General features: G+C 42.2%; 1 protein-coding gene across 1 annotated transcript in view; it reads right to left on the bottom strand.

Annotated features, from left to right (window-relative positions):
- Positions 1-19,010, bottom strand: part of LOC122554704 (protein BCAP-like) — a 77,497-nt gene that overhangs the window by 11,236 nt on the left and 47,251 nt on the right. Inside the window, exons 15-17 of the mRNA XM_043700080.1 lie at positions 10,127-10,227; positions 4,202-4,364; positions 210-335 (exon numbers count right to left, since the gene is read on the bottom strand). Of these exons, the coding sequence (XP_043556015.1) occupies positions 210-335; positions 4,202-4,364; positions 10,127-10,227 (390 nt within the window). The remainder of the gene's footprint in view (positions 1-209; positions 336-4,201; positions 4,365-10,126; positions 10,228-19,010) is intronic.

Here is a 19,010-nt window from a genome sequence, read left to right as displayed (position 1 = left end):
AGCACAGGTTTGGACTGTGGGAGGAAACCCACCCAGACAAGGGGAGAATCTGCAAACTCCACACAGACAGTTGCCTGAGGCTGGAATCGAATCCAGGTCCCTGGCGCTGTGAGACAGCAGTGCTAACCACTGAGACACCATGCCGCCCCTCAGTTGACTCTTCAGAAAAACCCATTCTGTCCCCCTCCCACAGACACTAGAAAACTCACATTATTCTTGTTCCATTGAAGCTGTTGCAGTTCTTTAGTCTTTCTGTTTAATTCCAATTCAAGGCTATGTAGTTTGCTCTGAAGGGCATGCTCTTGAGCTTCAGTCTGATCCTTCACCTCTCTGACCTGTGAATGCAAAACAAACGGGTCAAAACGATGACAACCCACAATGGGATAAACACATCTATCAAGATATACAAGTCTTTGGAATAACAATCTTGCGAATAAAGAAATTACCACAGGGTACAAGTGTCACTATTATCCAAATATGAATTATTTGCCTGGTTAATTATCCACCTTCAATGAAACATCGCCTCATTGTACAGCTCATGAATGTCAATCACAACTCACCTGTCAGAAATATACCTTACCTGAATAAAATTAGGCCACAATTCTGTTAGTAACTTTAAATCGATGAACTCTCATCACAAATCCTTGGAGAAAACCAACGTTTTCTACTTATTTGATGAAAACTCTCTGTAGTTTAGTAAACGTCTTGTGAAAACATCTTCTCAGCTTTCACTGAAAATATTTCCACACCGTTAATTTCTTCATTAGACAATTTACAATATATGCTCTTTATTGCTTCAGAGTCCTTGGTACAAATGGGGCACCTAAACTGCAAACAGTATTCTGTCAGTAACTTAATCACATGTTAAATTGTTTTATTTTATTGTGAGTGTTGCTAGCGTTGCCAGCCAGTATTTCCTGTTTGCCCTTGACAAGGTGGTGGTGAGGTAAAAACAATGACTGCAGATGCTGGAAACCAGATTCTGGATCAGTGGTGCTGGAAGAGCACAGCAATGATTTTGCCTGTCTTCGGATGCTGCCTGAATTGCTGTGCTCTTCCAGCACCACTGGTCCAGAAGGTGGTGGTGAGCTGCCTTCTTGACTCACTACAGTCCATGTGCTGTAGTTGGAAATTCCAGGATTTTGACCTTTTGATACTGAAGGAACAGAGATATATTTCCAAGTCAGGATGGTGAGTTTCATTTTTTATGGAGAAGTTAATCATTAACTTCCTTATTCTTGTGCTGTACCTACTTATAAATCCAAACCTCCATTGGTTTTTACTACATATGTATTTTCATAGAATTTAAGTGACCCCTCGGGACTTCAGCTCTTCAACTCCCAAGGATGATGTTGTTTGCAAACGTGTATCAAATCCCACGACAGAGATCTCTACAAAATGTTTAGACCGACCCCAATGAAATGCCTCAGCTTTTTGACAGTAAACCATGGCTGTCTGTCCACTCAACTGGTCATGTGACACTATCGCTAAGGACAACAATCGATATCTCTCCTGCCCACATTTACACTTACACTCTGGCTAACACCTTCACCAAAAGCAGAAATTGCTGGAGTAACTCAGCAGAACTTTTCTGATGAAGAGTCACTGGCTCAGTGCTGCCTCACAGCACCAGGGATTCGGGTTTGATCCCAGCCTCGGACAACTGTCTGTGTGGAGTTTGCACATTCTCCCCGTGTCTGCGTGGGTTTACTCCAGGTGCTCCGGTTTCCTCCCACAATACAAAGACGTGCAGGTCAGGTGAATTGGCCATGCTACATTGCCCATAGTGTTTGGGGCTGTGTGGGTTAAGTGCATTAGTTAGGGGAAATGTAAAGTAAATAGGGTAGGGCAATGGGACTGGGTGGGATACTCTTCAGAGGGTCGATTTGGTGTGGTTGGGCCGAATGGCCTGTTTCCACACTGTAGGGATTCTATGACTTGAAATGTTAACTGTGTTTTACCTCCACAGATGCTGCCAGACCTGCTGAGTTTCTCCAGCAATTTCTGCTTTTGTTTCGGAGCTCCAGCAACTGCAGTTCTTTGTTTTGCCTTCAACAACAACACTGTTGTGAGCTGAGCTGGTCAATGTGCCACTGAACGTAACACAAAACTGGAGATTGAGCCTTACAAGGAGTCGAGGGAAGAGATGATTAAAAACTTGATTTAGAAATAAAGGTTAAGTTTTAAAGATGCACATCGAAGGAGGAGGAGAGAGGGAGAGAGAGAGGTAGCTTGTAAGATTTAAAGAAGGGAATGCCAAAGACTAGAGCCTTGGGCATCTGAAGGCTCAGCCACCAATCATGCTGAGATGAAACGGGTGGTTCAATGGTTACCACTGCTACCTCACAGCGCCAGGGTTCTGGGGCTGATTCCAGCCTCAGGTGGACTGTCTGTGTGGAGTCTGCACATTCTCCCTGTGTCTGTGTGGGTTTCCTCTGGGTGCTCTGGTTTCCTCCCACAGTCCAAAGATGACGGGTTGGACCGAAGGGTCTGTTTCCATGCTGTACATCTCTATGACTCTATATGCAGGTTAGGTGGATTGGCCGTGCTAAGTTGTGACGTAATGTTCAGGGATGTGCAGGCTAGGTGGATTAGCCATGGCAAATGTGGGGTTGCAGGGATGGGAGGGCGGGGGGATTGGGATGGGGTTTGGATGGGATGCTCTTCGGATAGTCAGTGTAAACCCGAAGGGCTGAATAGCCTCTATCTGGAGGGATTCCATGATTCTGTGAAAATCCAGGTTACACCCAGGGGCCAGAATGGGAGAAGCACAGATTAATAGACAGAATTACAACAGAAAATGACTTGTAGTTCACCCATCTGAATCATAATGCCATTGTCTGAATGCAATAAGAAAATAATGGAAAAAGACAATTACTTTTTTTTCTAAAGAGTCCTGTATGACTAAAATGTGATTTTCTTGAAAATATTCAATTCCAGTCATCACTGTAAAACAGGAGGTAAAATCTACTCAGTATTTTACTGCGCTTTATTGCTAACCAAATAGGAGTCTTCCGTTTATCCCACTGTTCCCATCAAACAGAGCACCTTCACAATAGCTTTTGTACAGAATATGAAGGCATGTTGAATACACAATTTTGCTTTGTTATGAGGAGCTGACAACCCTCAAATCTGTTCCTCCACACTGATAGGTCTCTCCGAGCACTTCCTTCACACAGACTTGAAGCCTCAATCCTAAACATGTCCTTGAAAAGATTCGGCTTGTTCAAAGAATAAAGAAATAATGTGGATTAAAAGGGTACTTTCCACTAGCGCAGAAATCGCAGACTTCACATTCAGTGGAGTGCTTTTTGAAACGTAGTCACTGTTGTAGCTGCCAATTTCTGCACACAAGCTCCCACAAACAACAATCTGATCAGATAATCTATTCTGCTGATTCCGAATGTGGGATATAGGTCACATCACCAGTCATAAACTGCCTGCTCTCTTTGCAATCGTGCCATCAGAATTTTTCCAAACATCTGATCAGCAGCTGACAATCATCCCTGTCGAAACGCAGTATTTCTGACAGTGCAAGCCTCCCTCATCATGTGATTAAACCAGCAGTTCGAGTTTTGCACTTGAGTGGAGTGGGATTTGAATCTGAAACCTGGCTCTTATTAAAGAAGTTTTCATTATTTGTTCAGAGGATATGGACATCGCTACAGGCTGGGGCCAGCTTTTATTGCCCTTCTCTAATTGCCTCAGCTGCTCGTTTTTTTTGAGGTATTTTAGGTGTTGGAGGTGATTTCCTTGAATTCCAGGAGCAGCAATTATTGTTTTATGTGCTGTTACATTGTTTTGGAAGTTTGGGGGGAAAAAGATCATAACAATGGCACTTTAAAAAGGAGGAAGACAGACTAAGGCAGTACATGGTCAGAGAAAGAAACCTATGACTCAGTGGTAGTGAGCTGCCTTCTTGAACTGCTGTAGTCTGTGTAAGTAGAGTTGCAATGCTGCTTTTGTTTGGCTGGTGAGTAGCCTGGGAAGGAGTTGCAGATGGTGATGTTCCAGGTATCTACTGTCTGGGTCCTTCTGGATGGCTGTGGTTGTGGCTTCAAAAGACAAGGGTGCTAGCAAAGATTAAATAACAACATACAGCACCAGATTTTGTCTACTGTAACTGGTATATATTTGTTCTGCATGGGAAAACCACAAACTGGTGGAATAATAATTTTGCAAGGCAGTAAGGAGTTCATACCTTTTCAGTCACATCATGTAGAGCAGTTTCCAACTGTCGACTCAATGCTGCAGATTCCCTTGTCCTTTCTTCCAGCTGAGATTTGCTAAGCAGAAGAGCTTCTTCTTGTTTTGCCATTGTCTCTGTTAGCTCTTGATTTTGAAAATTAACCTCCTTCAGTCTCCTTCAATTAACAATGATCAAAATTGGTAAGTAAAACCATGCAGAAAAGACAGTCTCTTCTCCCAGAAAAGCCTTTTAAAGGCAGCTGGAGAAGACACAAACATGATCCCTTGGAAAGTTCATAATAAGCTAATACTCAGTTCTCTCGGGGAGACATGTGATATTTTAGGTTAGATTAGATTCCCTACAGTGTGGAAACAGGCCCTTCGGCCCAACAAGTCCACACCGACCCTCCGAACACTAACCCACCCAGACCCATTTCCCTCTGACTAACGCACCTAACACTCCGGGCAATTTAGCATGGCCAATCCACCTGACCTGCACATCTTTGGACTGTGGGAGGAGACCAGAGGAAACCCACGCAGACACAGGGAGAATGTACAAACTCCACACAGACAGTTGCCCAACGTGGGAATTGAACCTGGGTCCCTTGTGCTGTGAGGCATCAGTGCTAACCACTGAGCCACCGTGCCACCCCAGCACGTTGCAATCGAGCCAGGAAGGACTCGATATGGGGAGGAGGTTGGAAAGTGTAGAAGAAGTCAAAGATCATATTGAATGGTGGTCTACTGTAGATCACGTTCCTGAAAGATTTACTTAAAAATGTTATAAAGCAAAACAATGCGGATGCTGGAAACCTTAAAAAAAAGAGTGCTGGAGAAACTCAGCAGGTTTGGCAGCACCTGTGAAAAAAGAAACAGAGTTAAGCTTCAAGGCCAATATGAAGAGTCAAACTGGACTCAAAATGTTAACTCTGTTTTCTCTCAAACCAGCTGAGTTTCTCCAGCATTCTTTGTGATTGTTTCATTCTGAGTGGGTTAGCTGGTTGCCTTTTCTCATTTTGTACCAGGTACATGTTTAGACCAGAGTGAGCCAGAGAGACACAGAGAATAGGAGGAGACCATTTGGCCCTTCGAGCCTGCTCTGCCACTCAATATGATTGTAGCTGATCATAAAACTTAGTACCTATTCCCACTTTCTCCCTATGCCCTTTGACACCTTTAGCCCTAAGAACTATATCTATACGTTCTTGAAAGCCTTCAATATTTTGGCCTTGACCACAATCTGTGGCAGAGAATTCCATTGATCACAACTCTTGGGTTCAGTACACATTGTGTTGATGATAGTGCAGAGGAAAGGTCACTGAACTCAAAATGTTAACCCTGCTTTCTTGCCAGAGACCTGCTGAGTTTCTCGAGCAATTTCTGTCTTTGTTACTCATTGTGTTGAACCGCACAGCAACTGTAAGGATCCCAAATTTTGTCATAATGTTCCAAGTGTTAATCTAGTCCTCAACAAACATTGGGCTGTGAACAAAATTGATAACAATTAATTGCAAAACCTCACTCAAGTAGAAATGACCCAGTGCGAAGGACTGCAGTTCTACCAAATGCAATCTGATTGCAAAGTGTTGGCAAATTTAATTTATAAAAGATTTCGTGAAGCATCATTTCCCCATGAAAACCTCAAAGTTTTAGAGGGATTTGACAGGACATTTCTCTCACTATAGGTAGGATAGGTGGATGAATGGGTGAACTGTAAAATCAAGAACATCTGAAGGTTCAGTGCCCAAGTTGATCTCACCCTCCAGGGATAGTATACAAACAATGCCTTTGGTAATTTGGGGTCTGGTTTAGATGGGTACAAGTGAGCAACTGGTTCCATCTGAATTGCTATTGGGATTGTTGGGGAGAAATCCTGGATTGCATCTGTGGAAACAACTATTCCTTAGCGCCCCCTCCAAACTTCATGTTACTGAGCTTGGAAGCAGAGGTCCAGGAAAGCAAGACTCCCTCATGCCAGACCCCTGCTAGGGAACTGTCCCATGGGCAAGGCCTTGAAATGGATTGGCCAATTTACATTTTGCCAATGGCAGGGCAGCTCCCTCCATGTAACAGAGGCCACCTAGTTAAAGGAAGGTGACCTCCTGAGGACCTGATGACACATCCAAGCCCAAAGGAATCAATGTTTTCAGGAGATAAAAGTGAAGGGCAGGAACAGGAGGGAAAAAAAAATTAAGGGCCTGAAAGGAAAGCAATGCATTTTGCGTTATCTCATCACCATCAGTTAAATCTAGATGGAGAAATACAAATGAATTAATGCATATTTTATTTAAGCATCAGAAAAAGGCAAGAAGATGTAATAAAGGTGTTTAAATTCCATCCCAACGGTCTTTATGTAATTTGACAATGTAATAATTAAGGTAACTGCTTCAGAATTATGGGTCAGTATTTGCCAATGAATATTCTGTGATTTAATCAGTTTCTAAGTGATGGAACCTAATGGAGTGCCCAGCCTATCTTTATCCACTTCTTTTTAGCTGATTTAAATGGAAAATTAAAGAGGTGCTGACGACAGCTATTTTAATCAAACCTCCCAGTAGCAGGTGAACGAGAGACAGAGTGAACTGTGAAGAAAAGAATATTAGGAGCACTGCAAGGATTCATTTGCCTGGCAGCTTGAAATTAATAGCTGCACTTCAGGTGCTATTCAGAATCATCCATATATTGTCTCATGCCACTTGGCTGGAATTATCACAGTCATACCCAAGAGAGAGCTGTGTGCATGCCTGGATACTGAGATGAGGGGCGGTCTCTATCATTATATTTAAAATAGACATGTTTAGATGGTAGGGGAGGGTGTCAGTCCTCACATTTTCACTGGAATTCAGTGTTTTCCATTCAGAGTCCAAGATTTAATGGTGTCCCCATGCACTTTGCAAGCCAGATTACACAGTGCAGTGGATTTACAGCACATGGGGAAATTCAGAGAGTGCGGATACATCTTCCCCACTGCTCAGCAGGGAAGTTAATAAAATCAAATAACTTTACAGCACAGGTGTAAGCCAGTAAGCCTAGATCTCTTGTAAAGATGCTGCTCCTTTAACAAGGTTGTGATGTCCTTATTTTTCTTTTCAGAGGGGTCATAAACTCAGTGGTTCCAGGGTGTCAGGTTTGGATGGGTTTTAGGGTCAATTTGCTTATAACTAATAGATACTGCCTCAGGGAAAAGGCTTTTAAATTAAAAAAAACTTGTACAATGAAAGGGGAGTGGCCAGTTCTCCCAGCTCAGCTTTTCTCTGGATTCGTCTGATTTTAGCAGGCAGACAGTTTTGGAGGCTGCAGATCAAAGATACAGCTACATGGAAGAAGGTATTCCATGCTGAACCTCTCTCTCTCTCTCATGTAGGACTCTGTGTTTAATTATATCCTTTTTTGCCAAGGGGTGTTTATGGGGATTGTTGCAGGAATTTGAATCAACATCATTAAATTAGGATAATCTGTTGGGTGTTTGCCTAGTTTACTTTATTCTGCATTCTGTTCTCTTTCATTTGGTACTCTGTAAATAAATTCTGTTTTGTGGAAAAGGGAGTGGTTTGACCTGCTGCATCCCTCTTGGAATATTCACTTTACACTTGCTCAAAACAACTAGCAAAGTTAGGGTCTGGACTACCTTCTTGAAATGTTTTGGGGGGGGGGAGGGTCTGGCCTGGTACATAACACCCTGAAAGAATGGTTATACTAATTACCTCTTCCCACCTCCCAGTTTTCATCAGTCCATCTCCCTTTTAACAAGGTTCATTGAGTCTGCACCCTCTGTCTCGTTTGGACAGTGCTCCAAATACCAGCAGCCAAGTGAAAGACATTCTCATCTTTCACTCGATGTTTTTCCACAGATTTTGCACCCTTGATTTCCAGTTACTGAACCAGTTGCCGGAAAGAATATCTTTCTCTATTTAATCTATTACAATCTCTCATAGAAACATAAAAAGTAGGAGTAGGCCATTTGGCCCATTGTACCAGTTCTACCTATCAACATGATCCTTTTTAAAAAAAGATCAGGAGGGGTGGTGTGCTGGTAATATCACTGGTCTAATGATCTAGGGCCCCAGGTTAATGCTCTGGGACATAACTCAAATCCCACCACGGCAGATGGTATTATGTAAATTCAATAAAAATACAGTTTTAACAAACAATCTAGGCCAATGATGACCATGGAACCATTGTTGATTGACATTAAAAGTCCATCTGGTTCACTAATGTCTTTGGTAGAACAGAATCTGCTGTCAATAATGCATTTAGTCTACAGGCAGAGAGCAATGTGATTGACACTAAGCTGCTGTCTGGAATTTGTGAAGATATGCTTAAGTGCTATTCTAACCAGTGACGCCCACATTCCATGAAATACTGTCATGCTCCAGCTCATTCCCCATACTCCCTAATTCTATTAGGTTCTAGAAATCCATTTATTTCATTCTTAAATACATTCCATGCCTCTATCACCTTTTGGGGTTGAGAATTGCATAAGTTCACTATCTTCTGAAGAAATTTCTCCTCAGCTGAATCTAAAATGGCCTACAGGATATCCCCAGATCATGCACCCCAATTTCTCCTGGCTAGGGGGTCCAGAAACCAACCCTGTATCTAGTCTGTCCAGCCCTATTCATCCTCTTGGGAAAAAACATCATTCGGTCACCTTCACTGACTCCTAGCTTTCCAGTCTCTCCTCACAATGAAAGATTCTGGCTAACTTTCTGCTAAATCTCTTCTGTACTCGTTCTAAAGTCTTTCGTGAAGTCTTGTACCCAAAACTCTCCACAATACTCCACCTGAGACCTTATCAGTATTTAACAAATTGTAACAGGATCTCTTCAGACCAGTCGGATTAATTTCAGGATTGGGGGAATCTTCTGGAGACAACCACTTAGGATAGAACTAGTAGTCACTCGGGCAAATGTGGGTTAGTTCAGAACAGTCAGCATGGATTTGTCAAGGAAAAAATGTCACTTTAGGGTGTAACCCTAAGGTTTTGAATGGCCTGATGAGGGAAAGGCCATTGATGTGGTGTGCATGGACATCGCGGAGTAAGGAGTGATAGGTGTTGGAATAAAAAAAGACAGTAGCAATGTGAGTACTGAACCGGCTGAAGAACCCAGTGTAATACATAAATTATCTAAATCACAGTGTACAGGGGACAATTTCAAAGCTTGCATAACAACAAAAAATGTAGAAGAATTGTAAACTGGGAGGAGGACTATGTAGTATTTCAAAAGACAAGTTGGTGGAATGTGCAGATAGGTGGCATTGAAAGTCAATATGGAGAAGTTTGAGGCGATACACTTTGTTACTCAGAACATGGAGAGATGGTATAATAAAGGGTACTATGCTGAAGGATTTGCAGGAGCTGACAGACTAGGGTCAATATGTGCATAAGTCATTTAAGGTGACAGGAGAGCTATTTATAAAGCATACAGTACGCTAGGCCACGTTGCTAGGGGCACAGAGTCAAGAGCAGGGAGGTCATGGAGAACCAATAAAGGAAACTAATTAGACATCAGGTGAAATATTGTATGTGGTCTGCGCACCACATTGTGAACACATTGGAAAGTGTGCAGAAAAGCTTTATGAGAACGGTTCTATCAAAACTGGGACTAAGTCCCACAGCACCTCGATGGGCCTTTTAAACATCCCACTTCGACATGCAGAAACCTCTTGGTTGCCTCTTTCTGGGTTTAACTGACCCCCACTCGACACCCAGCAATGAAAATCCAGTCTTGAGAAGCATGTACTCCCAAAGTGGGCACGGAAGTTAGGAAATGCCTTGACTTCCACCATCTTAATGTTGAAAATCTAACCCCATATCTCCAGCTTAAATCAACACACTCCAGAGTACTGTCACTGCAAACTAAGTAAAAAATAGAACTGGTTAGTGACGAGTTAATACAACAAATAGAATGACTGAAGCGGGTAAAAAGATAGTTACCGAGAAAGAACTTCTAAAGCCAACTGCAATTTCTGCTTCTCATCACTCAAAGATTCTACCTTTTCCGAAGATGATTTCAATTGAAAGTTCTGGTCATCAGCCTGGAACAGTAATCACAGCACTTATAAAAAATCCATTTTTTGTGAACGACATAAAAGATTGTCAACATCACCAGCAAATAAAATGGATAGCAAATAACATTTCTAAGCAAGGCCAACCAAGGACATCTACAGCAAAACTGTTCAGAACTGGAAAGCTGAGTATTATACAACTGTTCAAGGTACAGTGAAAAGAGTTGAGACAGATCTTGGAGTCATAGAGCACAGAAACAGGCCCTTCGGCCCAACTCATCTATGCTGACCAGTTTTCCTCAACCGAACTAGTCCCATTTGCCTGTTTTTGACCCATATCCCTCTAAACCTTTCCTATCCTTGTACCTGTCCAAATATCTTCTAAATGTTGTTATTGTACCAGTCTCTACAACTTCCTCTGGCAGCTCACTCCATACACATACCACCCTCTGTGTGAAAAAGTTGCCCCTGGGGTCCCTTTTGAATCTTTAAAACCCAAAGAGGCTATCTGAAGCCCCGAAAAAATTATTAGCATGTCGCTTTCAGAACGTTGCATATTTCTAAGTGGAACATTACATAGCAATATGGAAAAAGAGTCCTGGAGAAGACTGTAAAGTTAAACATTACAGGTAGGAAAAGGTCATAGTTCAACAGGTTTATTTGAAATCACACAAGCTTTTGGAGCACAGCCCCTTTGTCAGGTGCACCTGATGGAGGAGCAACACTCTTGTGTGATTTCAAATAAACCTGTTGGACTATAACGTGGTGTCGTGTGACTTCTGACTTTGTCCACCCCAGTCCAACACTGGCACCTTCACATCACAGATTGGAAAGGCTCAGCCCAGGAAGCATTGGTGGGCAGGTGCTCTCAACTGATCACAACGTGCAAACACAAGACTCCCTGTTTATTTCAACACCTTAATCACAATCAGTGCTTTCTGAAACAGTAGCTTCTCCTTACACTCCAACCTACGCTCAGCATTTTTGGCAGCTCAGCGTGACACCCAATTCTTGCAAGTACAATTCCACTCGATTTTTCACCTGTACTTTGATAGTCACTCAACAGTGGGAGGGAAAAGGAAGGGGAAGAAGGCAAAAGGGAGATGAAAAATGGCCAGATAAACTTGTGAAGACCAGTTGGCAGCTGCCTGACCTGCTGTGCTTTTCCAGCACCACACACTCAGCTCTAACTTGATCAACATTCCAAATAGCGTCCTGTGGAGAAGCAGGTATTAGGTAAATTTCAATGTCAAATACTCAAAAAATGCTCTTATTTCCTGGAGCTTTCTGCTGACCTTGATTAATGTGGCTCCCAACCAGATGATTTAAGCAGTATTTAGATAGACACCTGCATTGCCATTGCATCCAAGGCTATGAGTCAAAAGCACAAAACAGGGTTAAGGTCTTATCTTAGTCATATCATAGTTAACTGGCAAAGATACAATGGGCTGAATGGCCTCTTTCTGTGCTGTGAATATCTACAGATCGATAAGGCTCAGGATTTACAAGGGTGCTTCTACTTGGCAAGCAAGTTTCGTAGGCAATATGGATCATATTTTCCCTTACTGTGCTTCAATTTCTTAAGCAAAGGAACATGGGTAACATTACTTCTACTCTCCTGCCTGCACCCATTTGGATTGATTTACAGTTCCAGAGGCCACCACCGTGCATTGACCTCAGGGGTTTGTACACTGGGAAATATAATTAGAGGAAATGCTGTTCAAAGGCACAGACAAACTCCAGTCAACATTAGTAATCAGCCTTTAACTGATGTCAGGGTGTGCCTCATCTGAACACCACCTCATAGAGACCACACTGGGCTCCGGAGCCGAGTGCAGTTTAAAAGTCAAACACGTGATTGTGGGTCTGGAGCCACACGTAGACTAGATCAGGTAAGGACAGCAGGTTTCACTGAACATTAGCAAATTGGATGGGTTTTAACAAAAATTGATGATAGTATCATGTTCACCCGTTATTGAGGCTAGCTTTCAATTCCAGTTTTTATTAATTGAATTCAAGTTCCACAGCTGTTGTGGTGAGATTTAAACCCCATCTCCCCAGGGATTTAGCCTGAGCCTCTGGATTATGCATTAAATAATACCACTGTTGTTATAAAATAGTGAGTCCTTTGACTTATTGTGAGTAGCAATTCATTGAATCACAGAACGACTGTTAATATTTTTGTTTTTGAAAAAGGTGTTGAGAATTTGTCATATTAAATGGAGAGCAACTTAACTCCATTAATTTACTGACTTTGTAACACAAAGTTCACAAACCTTAATGAAAGTAAATTCTGCTTTCTGCACAAATCAACAAAGGGGCAACAATTAATCACACTCTTCAGCTCTGTCCCCATAGCCCTGCAAATGTTTTATTTTTAAGTAGATATTGAATTCCACTTTGAAACTATCAGATATTGTTCCACCAGCCTTTCATAAGGTCAGAAGAGGGGATGTTCACTGATGACTGAGCATTTTCAACACTGTTTGCCTCTGCTCAGATAGTGATGCAGTTTGTAAGTAGCAACAGCATCCAAGCTTGGGCAAATAAGTAGCAAGTAACTTTGGTAAACTAACGCCAGGCAATGCCAATCTTCAACAAGAGAAAGTCTGACCACTGCCCTTTGACATTCAATGGCATTATCATCACTGATTCCCTCACTATCAAAATCCAGGGCTTACCATTACATCAGTTTGCTGGCTCACAGCGCCAGAGACCCGGGTTCATTTCCCGCCTCAGGCGACTGTCTGTGTGGAGTTTGCACATTCTCCCCGTGTCAGCGTGGGTTTCCTCCGGGTGCTCCGGTTTCCTCCCACAGTCCAAAGATGTGCAGGTCAGGTGGATTGGTCATGGGAAATTGCCCGTAGTGTTAGGTTAGGGGTATGGCTGGGTTGCGCTTCGGCGGGGCGGTGTGGACTTGTTGGGCCGAAGGGCCTGTTTCCACACTGTAATGTAATGTAATGTAATCTAATCAGTGTTCACCAAGGAGAGGAACATGATGAATCTTGAGATTAGAGATAGAAGTTTGCTTAGTCTGGATCATGTTGGCATAAGTCGGGAAGATGTGTTGGGTAGGCTGGAGGTTATTAAGGTGGACAAATCCCCAGGACAGGATGGGATCTATCCCAGGTTGCTGAGGGAGGTGAGAGAGGAAATTGCTGGGGTCCTGACAGATATCTTTGTGGCATTCTTAAATACAGGTGAGGTGCCGGAGGACTGGAAGATTGCTCATGTTGTCCCCCCATACAAGAAGGGTAATAGGGATATTCCGGGTAACTACAGACCAGTAAGCCTGACGTCGGTGGTGGGGAAGTTGCTGGAGAAGGTACTGAGAGAGAGGATCTATTTATATTTAGAAAAGAATGAGCTTATCAGTGATAGGTAACATGGTTTTTTTGCAGGGGAGTTCGTGCTTTACCAACTTGATAGAGTTCTTCGAGGGAGTGACCAAGTTGTTAGATGAAGGAAGGGCTGTTGTTGTCATATACATGGACTTTAATAAGGTGTTTGATAAGGTTCCCATGGTAAACTAATGGAGAAAGTGAAGTCACGTGGTGTGCAGGGTGTTCTAGCTAGGTGGATAAAGAACTGGTTGAGCAACAGGAGAGAGAGTAGTAGTAGTTGAAGGGAGTTTCTTGAAATGGAGAAAGGTGACCAGTGGTGCTCCACTAAATGATCTAGAAGAGAGCACTGTTGGTATGATCAGCAAGTTTGCAGATGACACAAAGATTGGTGGAGTAGCAGAAAGCAGGAGAATACAGGATGATATAGATAGACTAGAGAGTTGGGTGGAAAAGTGACAGATGGCTTTCAATCTAGACAAATATGAGGTGATGCATTTAGGCAAGTCTAATTATAGAACAAATTATACAATAAATGGAAGAACCTTGGGAAGAAAAAAGGAGATTGAGGGGGGACCTGATTGAGATTTACAAAATCATGAAGGGTATAGACAGGGTGGATAGAGACAAGCTTTTTCCCAGGGTGAAGGATTCAATAATGAGAGGTCACGCTATCAAGGTGAGAGGTGGAAACATTAAGGGGGATACACACAGAGGGTGGTGGGCGTTTGGAACGCGTTGCCAGCAGAGGTGGTAGAGGCAGGCTTGGTAGATTAATTTAAGATGTGTCTGGACAGATGTATGAGTAGGTGGGGAGCAGAGGGATACAAATGCTTAGGAATTGACCGACAGGTTTAGACAGTATATTTGGATCAGCTCAGGAGGGACAAAGGGTCTGTTCCTGGGCTGTAGATTTTCTTTGTTCTTAGAAATCATTCAGGAGTAATCATAGAATAGTTACAGGGGCAGGCCAGAAGCTAAGAACTCTACAGTGAGTAACTCATCTCCTGTGTCTGCAAAACTTGACTGCTATCTACGAGACACAAGTCAGGAGTGTGATAGAATATCTTCCACATATCTGGATGGGTGCAACTCTCACAGCATTCAAGAATTGTGACGCCATCCAGGCCAAAGTTAAAAATCACACATCACCAGGTAATAGTCTAGCAGGTTTATCTGGAAGCACTAGTTTTTGGAGCATTGCTCCTTCATCAGGTGGTGCATCAGCTGATGAAGGAGCGTCGCTCCGAAAACTAGTGCTTCCAAGTAAACCTGCTGGACTATAACCTGGTGTTGTGCGATTTTTAACTTTGTCCACCCCAGTCCAACACCGTCTCCTCCACATCATTGCATTAAGCAATCCATTTGATTTGCACTTCATCCACCACCTTCTACATTTCTCACTTCACTGCTGACAGAAGTGGTATACTATCGACAAGACCCACAACAGTAACTCACCAAGTATGTTCTGACAGCACCTTCTAAACCCTCCACTTATACACCTTGAACACCAAAGGAAGCAAAGGCACAGAAATATCACCACCCAGAAATTCCCCTCAGAATCCCAATAATCCTGACTTAGAAGTCTACTACCATTCCTTCCCTATTACTGGGTGGAGATCAATGAACTTCCTTCCTACCAATGCCATAGATGTGACTATAGCCAAGGACTGCAGTAATACAAATAGCACACACCACACCCATTTTGAGGGCTATTAAGGATAAGCAATAAATGCTGATCAAGCCACTACTGCCCACAACCCATGAACAATTTTTAAAAAAATTGCATTAAAACCATTTTCAGGTAGGTCACAGTGCTGGAGAAACTCAGCAGATCTAGCAGCATCTATGGAGAAAGAAACAATTAATGTTTCAATCAAATCTGATTCTTCTTTGGAACCCAAAACTCTGTTTTTCTCTCTCCACAGATGCTGCCATACCTGTTGAGTTTCTCCAACTCTTTCTGTTGCTTTTAGTTTCACATCTGCAGCATCCACTGTACTTTGCCTCTGAGGTCATAAAAACCTGAGTGAAATCCATGCAAGTTGTTTTGTTGTCCATTGTACTGATTTACTATATCACTCAGTACAATATATTTTGGATCATAAAGTAACATTCAGAAGAAGGCTCTTGTATTTTTAGTAAACTAATTTTAAGGGGAGGTACCCAAATACAATGTCTTCCTTACTAAATTAAAAATTACATTAATTAGAGTCATCGGGTCCTACAGCCTGGAGCCAGGCCCTTTGGCTCAAACTGGTCCATGCCGACCAAAATATTCAACCATGCTAACGCTATTTCCCTGCACTTGGCCCATATCCTTCTAATCCTTTCCTATCCATGTATTTGTCCAAATGTCTTTTAAATGTTGTTAATGTACCCACCTCAACCACTTCTGCTGGCAGCTCATTCCACATGCGTATTACTCTCTGTGTAAAAAAGTTGTCCCTCAGGTTCCCTTTTGCTCCCTCAAACCTTAAACTTATGCCCTCTAGTCCTTGATTCTCCAACCCTGGGAAAAAGACTGAATGCATTCACCTTAAACATGTCTCTCTTGATCTTATATACTTCAATAAGATTCCCCCCACTGTCTCCTATGGTCTGAAGAAAAAGTTCTAGCTTGTCCAACCTTTCCGTATAACTTAGACTATTGAGTCCTAGCAAACATCCTTGTAAATTTCTTCTGCACTCTTTCCAGTTTAATAACATCCTTCCTCCAGCAAGATGACCAAAACTGAATGCAATACTCCAAGTGTGGCCTCACCAACGTCCTGTACAACTGCAACATAATTTCTCAACTTCTATATTCAATGCCCTGACTGATGGAGGTCAGTGTGCCAAAAACCTTCTTCACTACCTTGCCTATCTGTGACTCCACTTTCAGAGAAACGTGTGCCTGAACTCCAAGGTCTCTCTGTTCCATTACACCCCTTAAGGCCCTACCATTCACCATAAAACTCTTGGCTTGATTTGACTTTCGAAAATGCAAGACCTTACATTTATCTATAATAAACTCAATTTGCTAATAGCACAGAAAACATAGCTGATCTATACAGCTTCTGTATCTCTCTGTCACTAATATTACTTATCAGGTTATTTTTTTCCTTTCATCTCACCAAGAGTGAATTCAACTCGTCAGTTGTCATCTGTTGTGATGAAAGGTACAGCAATATCATTTTAGTGTTTGGATTTTGAACTAGTGGAATTTGGGTTTTGGTCTGCATGCCTGAAAAGGTTTAAAAATTAACTTGTCAGTATTTCTGGAACAATGATTTTACTCAATGGTTAGACAGCAACCGAGTAGGGCCCTACTGGAGTGATAATGCAAATTTGTTTGATTTGTGGGTATTATACAATCTAAAAATACAAAGGTAGAGAGGCATTAGTCTGCTTTCAGTTTAGAAGATCCTTGCTTAGGCAAAACCCAGAGGTTGGAACACTTTTGTTCCAGTTTGCAGAAGACCTGGTGGGGATGAAATGTAAAATAACAGTGTCTCCTGAGGGAAGAAGTTAGTTAAGAACGGTGAGGAAACAAGCTACCTCAGTCCAAGGATTTTGGTTTGAAATTCCAGACCAGAAGTGTTTGACTGGAGCTATAGGGGTTATTTGAAGTTAAGAAACTTGAAGGCAATTAAACTCTCAAGGCCAGGAATTGAAAGAAACAACTAAGTTGATCCCACAGATGTGATAAAGAAGGGAACTCATATGTTTTCTCCACATGAATAGGAAAGGTTTAGAGGGATAATGGTCAAATGCAGGCAAATGGGACTAGTTTAGCTTGGGAAATTTGGTCAGCATGAATGAGTTGGACCGAAGAATCTGTTTCTGAACTGTATGACTGTTGGAGTACTGTAATGCGATGCTTTTGGTAATAGATAGGATTTTATTTTAACACGTGTTTTGAAATCTTTCAAATTGTATTAAACATAAATAGTTTGGTTTGTTCCATTGTGTGATAAAAGTCTGTTTCATTGTTGAAACCAAATCTCCTGCATCAATGCTTGTGTTACTAAAAGATCACAATGTTAAATACAAAAAAATCTCTCAAGCTAGATTCCAATTGGGGATCTGATTTATCCAAGAGTAACATCAACTGTGATCAGAATATTGGAACACTGGACTTATTGTTAGGAACGGTAATTCTGTTTCAGTGGTCTCTTCACTGTAAGAATATAGAGTAATAACCCCAACTTTCGAACAATACACTTCTCTTATATTACAGTTTCGAGCAAATTAGGTGAAAGGGGTTACCATAGTACACAATTAACATAACATAATGTGCTGACCTTATTATCCATATGTGGCAAATTAATATATTACGCCATTCCCTAGTTGACCTTGAGGGGGTGATGAGTCTTCTTGAACCGCTGCAGTCCACGTGCTGTAGGTACCTCATAATGTCGCTTGGGACAGAATTTCAAGGTTTTGACCCAGTGACAGCAACACATTTCCAAGTCAGGATGGTGAGTGACTTGGAGGCGAACATGCAGATAGTGGTGTTCCCATGTATCTACTGCTGCTGTTCTTGAGTGGAAGTGGCCGTGGGTTTGGAAGATGTTTTCTCAGGATCATCTAATCATTCTTTCTCATCATGTAATGATTTTCTTGAATTGGGATTAGCTCAGTTGGTTGGACGGCTGGTTTGCAAGGCAGAATGATGCCAACAGCATGAGTTCAATTCCCACATTGACTGAGGTTACAGTGAGAGATTCTCCTTCTCAACCTCTCCCCTCACCTGAGGCATGGTGATCCTTGGGCGAAACCACCACCAGTTGTCTCTCTCTCTCTCTCTCTCTCTCTCTCTAATGAGTGGGCAGCCCTATTATCCAGTAGGACTATAGCAATTTTGCCTTGTTTCTCTTTAACTAATTGCACATTATATTCCAGTCAAATGTAAGCTGAAAAGAAACCACAAAAATGTGCACATTTGGTGCCACACAGTGGCATATCGAGTACATCCCTTCCAAATGCAACAACGGTCTAATGTAAGAGGAGTTTTCTCCATAAAGCATCGAACTAATGGCACAAAACACAGCTCTTTCAAAGGAGAATGAGATGCTCATTCTGGATTACATCCAACATTATTATCATTTGAATGCAATTAGACAATCCATTCAGATTTGCTGCAGTTATAGATTCATACCTCAAAGAGGCTGGACTGAAAATCAAACAACCTTTGGCAATCTTTTCTCCCCGCTCCTTAAAGATTTTCACCTCATCGGAAGGAGCATTTTTCTGACTTTATTATGAACAGATCCAGGGTAACCCCTCACAGATCTTAACAGGGGAGAAAAGCTAAAAGCAACCTTCAATTTTCAATTGGTTTTCAGAACAGAATCCTCAGGCAGAATCTTAGAGGGGCCTGGATGATGTGGGTTTTTAGATTAGATTAGATTACTTACAGTGTGGAAACAGGCCCTTCGGCCCAACAAGTCCACACCGACCCGCCGAAGCGCAACCCACCCATACCCC

Source organism: Chiloscyllium plagiosum, chromosome 11 (assembly GCF_004010195.1).
Source record: "Chiloscyllium plagiosum isolate BGI_BamShark_2017 chromosome 11, ASM401019v2, whole genome shotgun sequence".
Taxonomy (NCBI): Eukaryota; Metazoa; Chordata; class Chondrichthyes; order Orectolobiformes; family Hemiscylliidae; genus Chiloscyllium; species Chiloscyllium plagiosum.
Note: the sequence above shows the minus strand (reverse complement) of the source record. Positions and strands in the feature narration are given on the sequence as shown.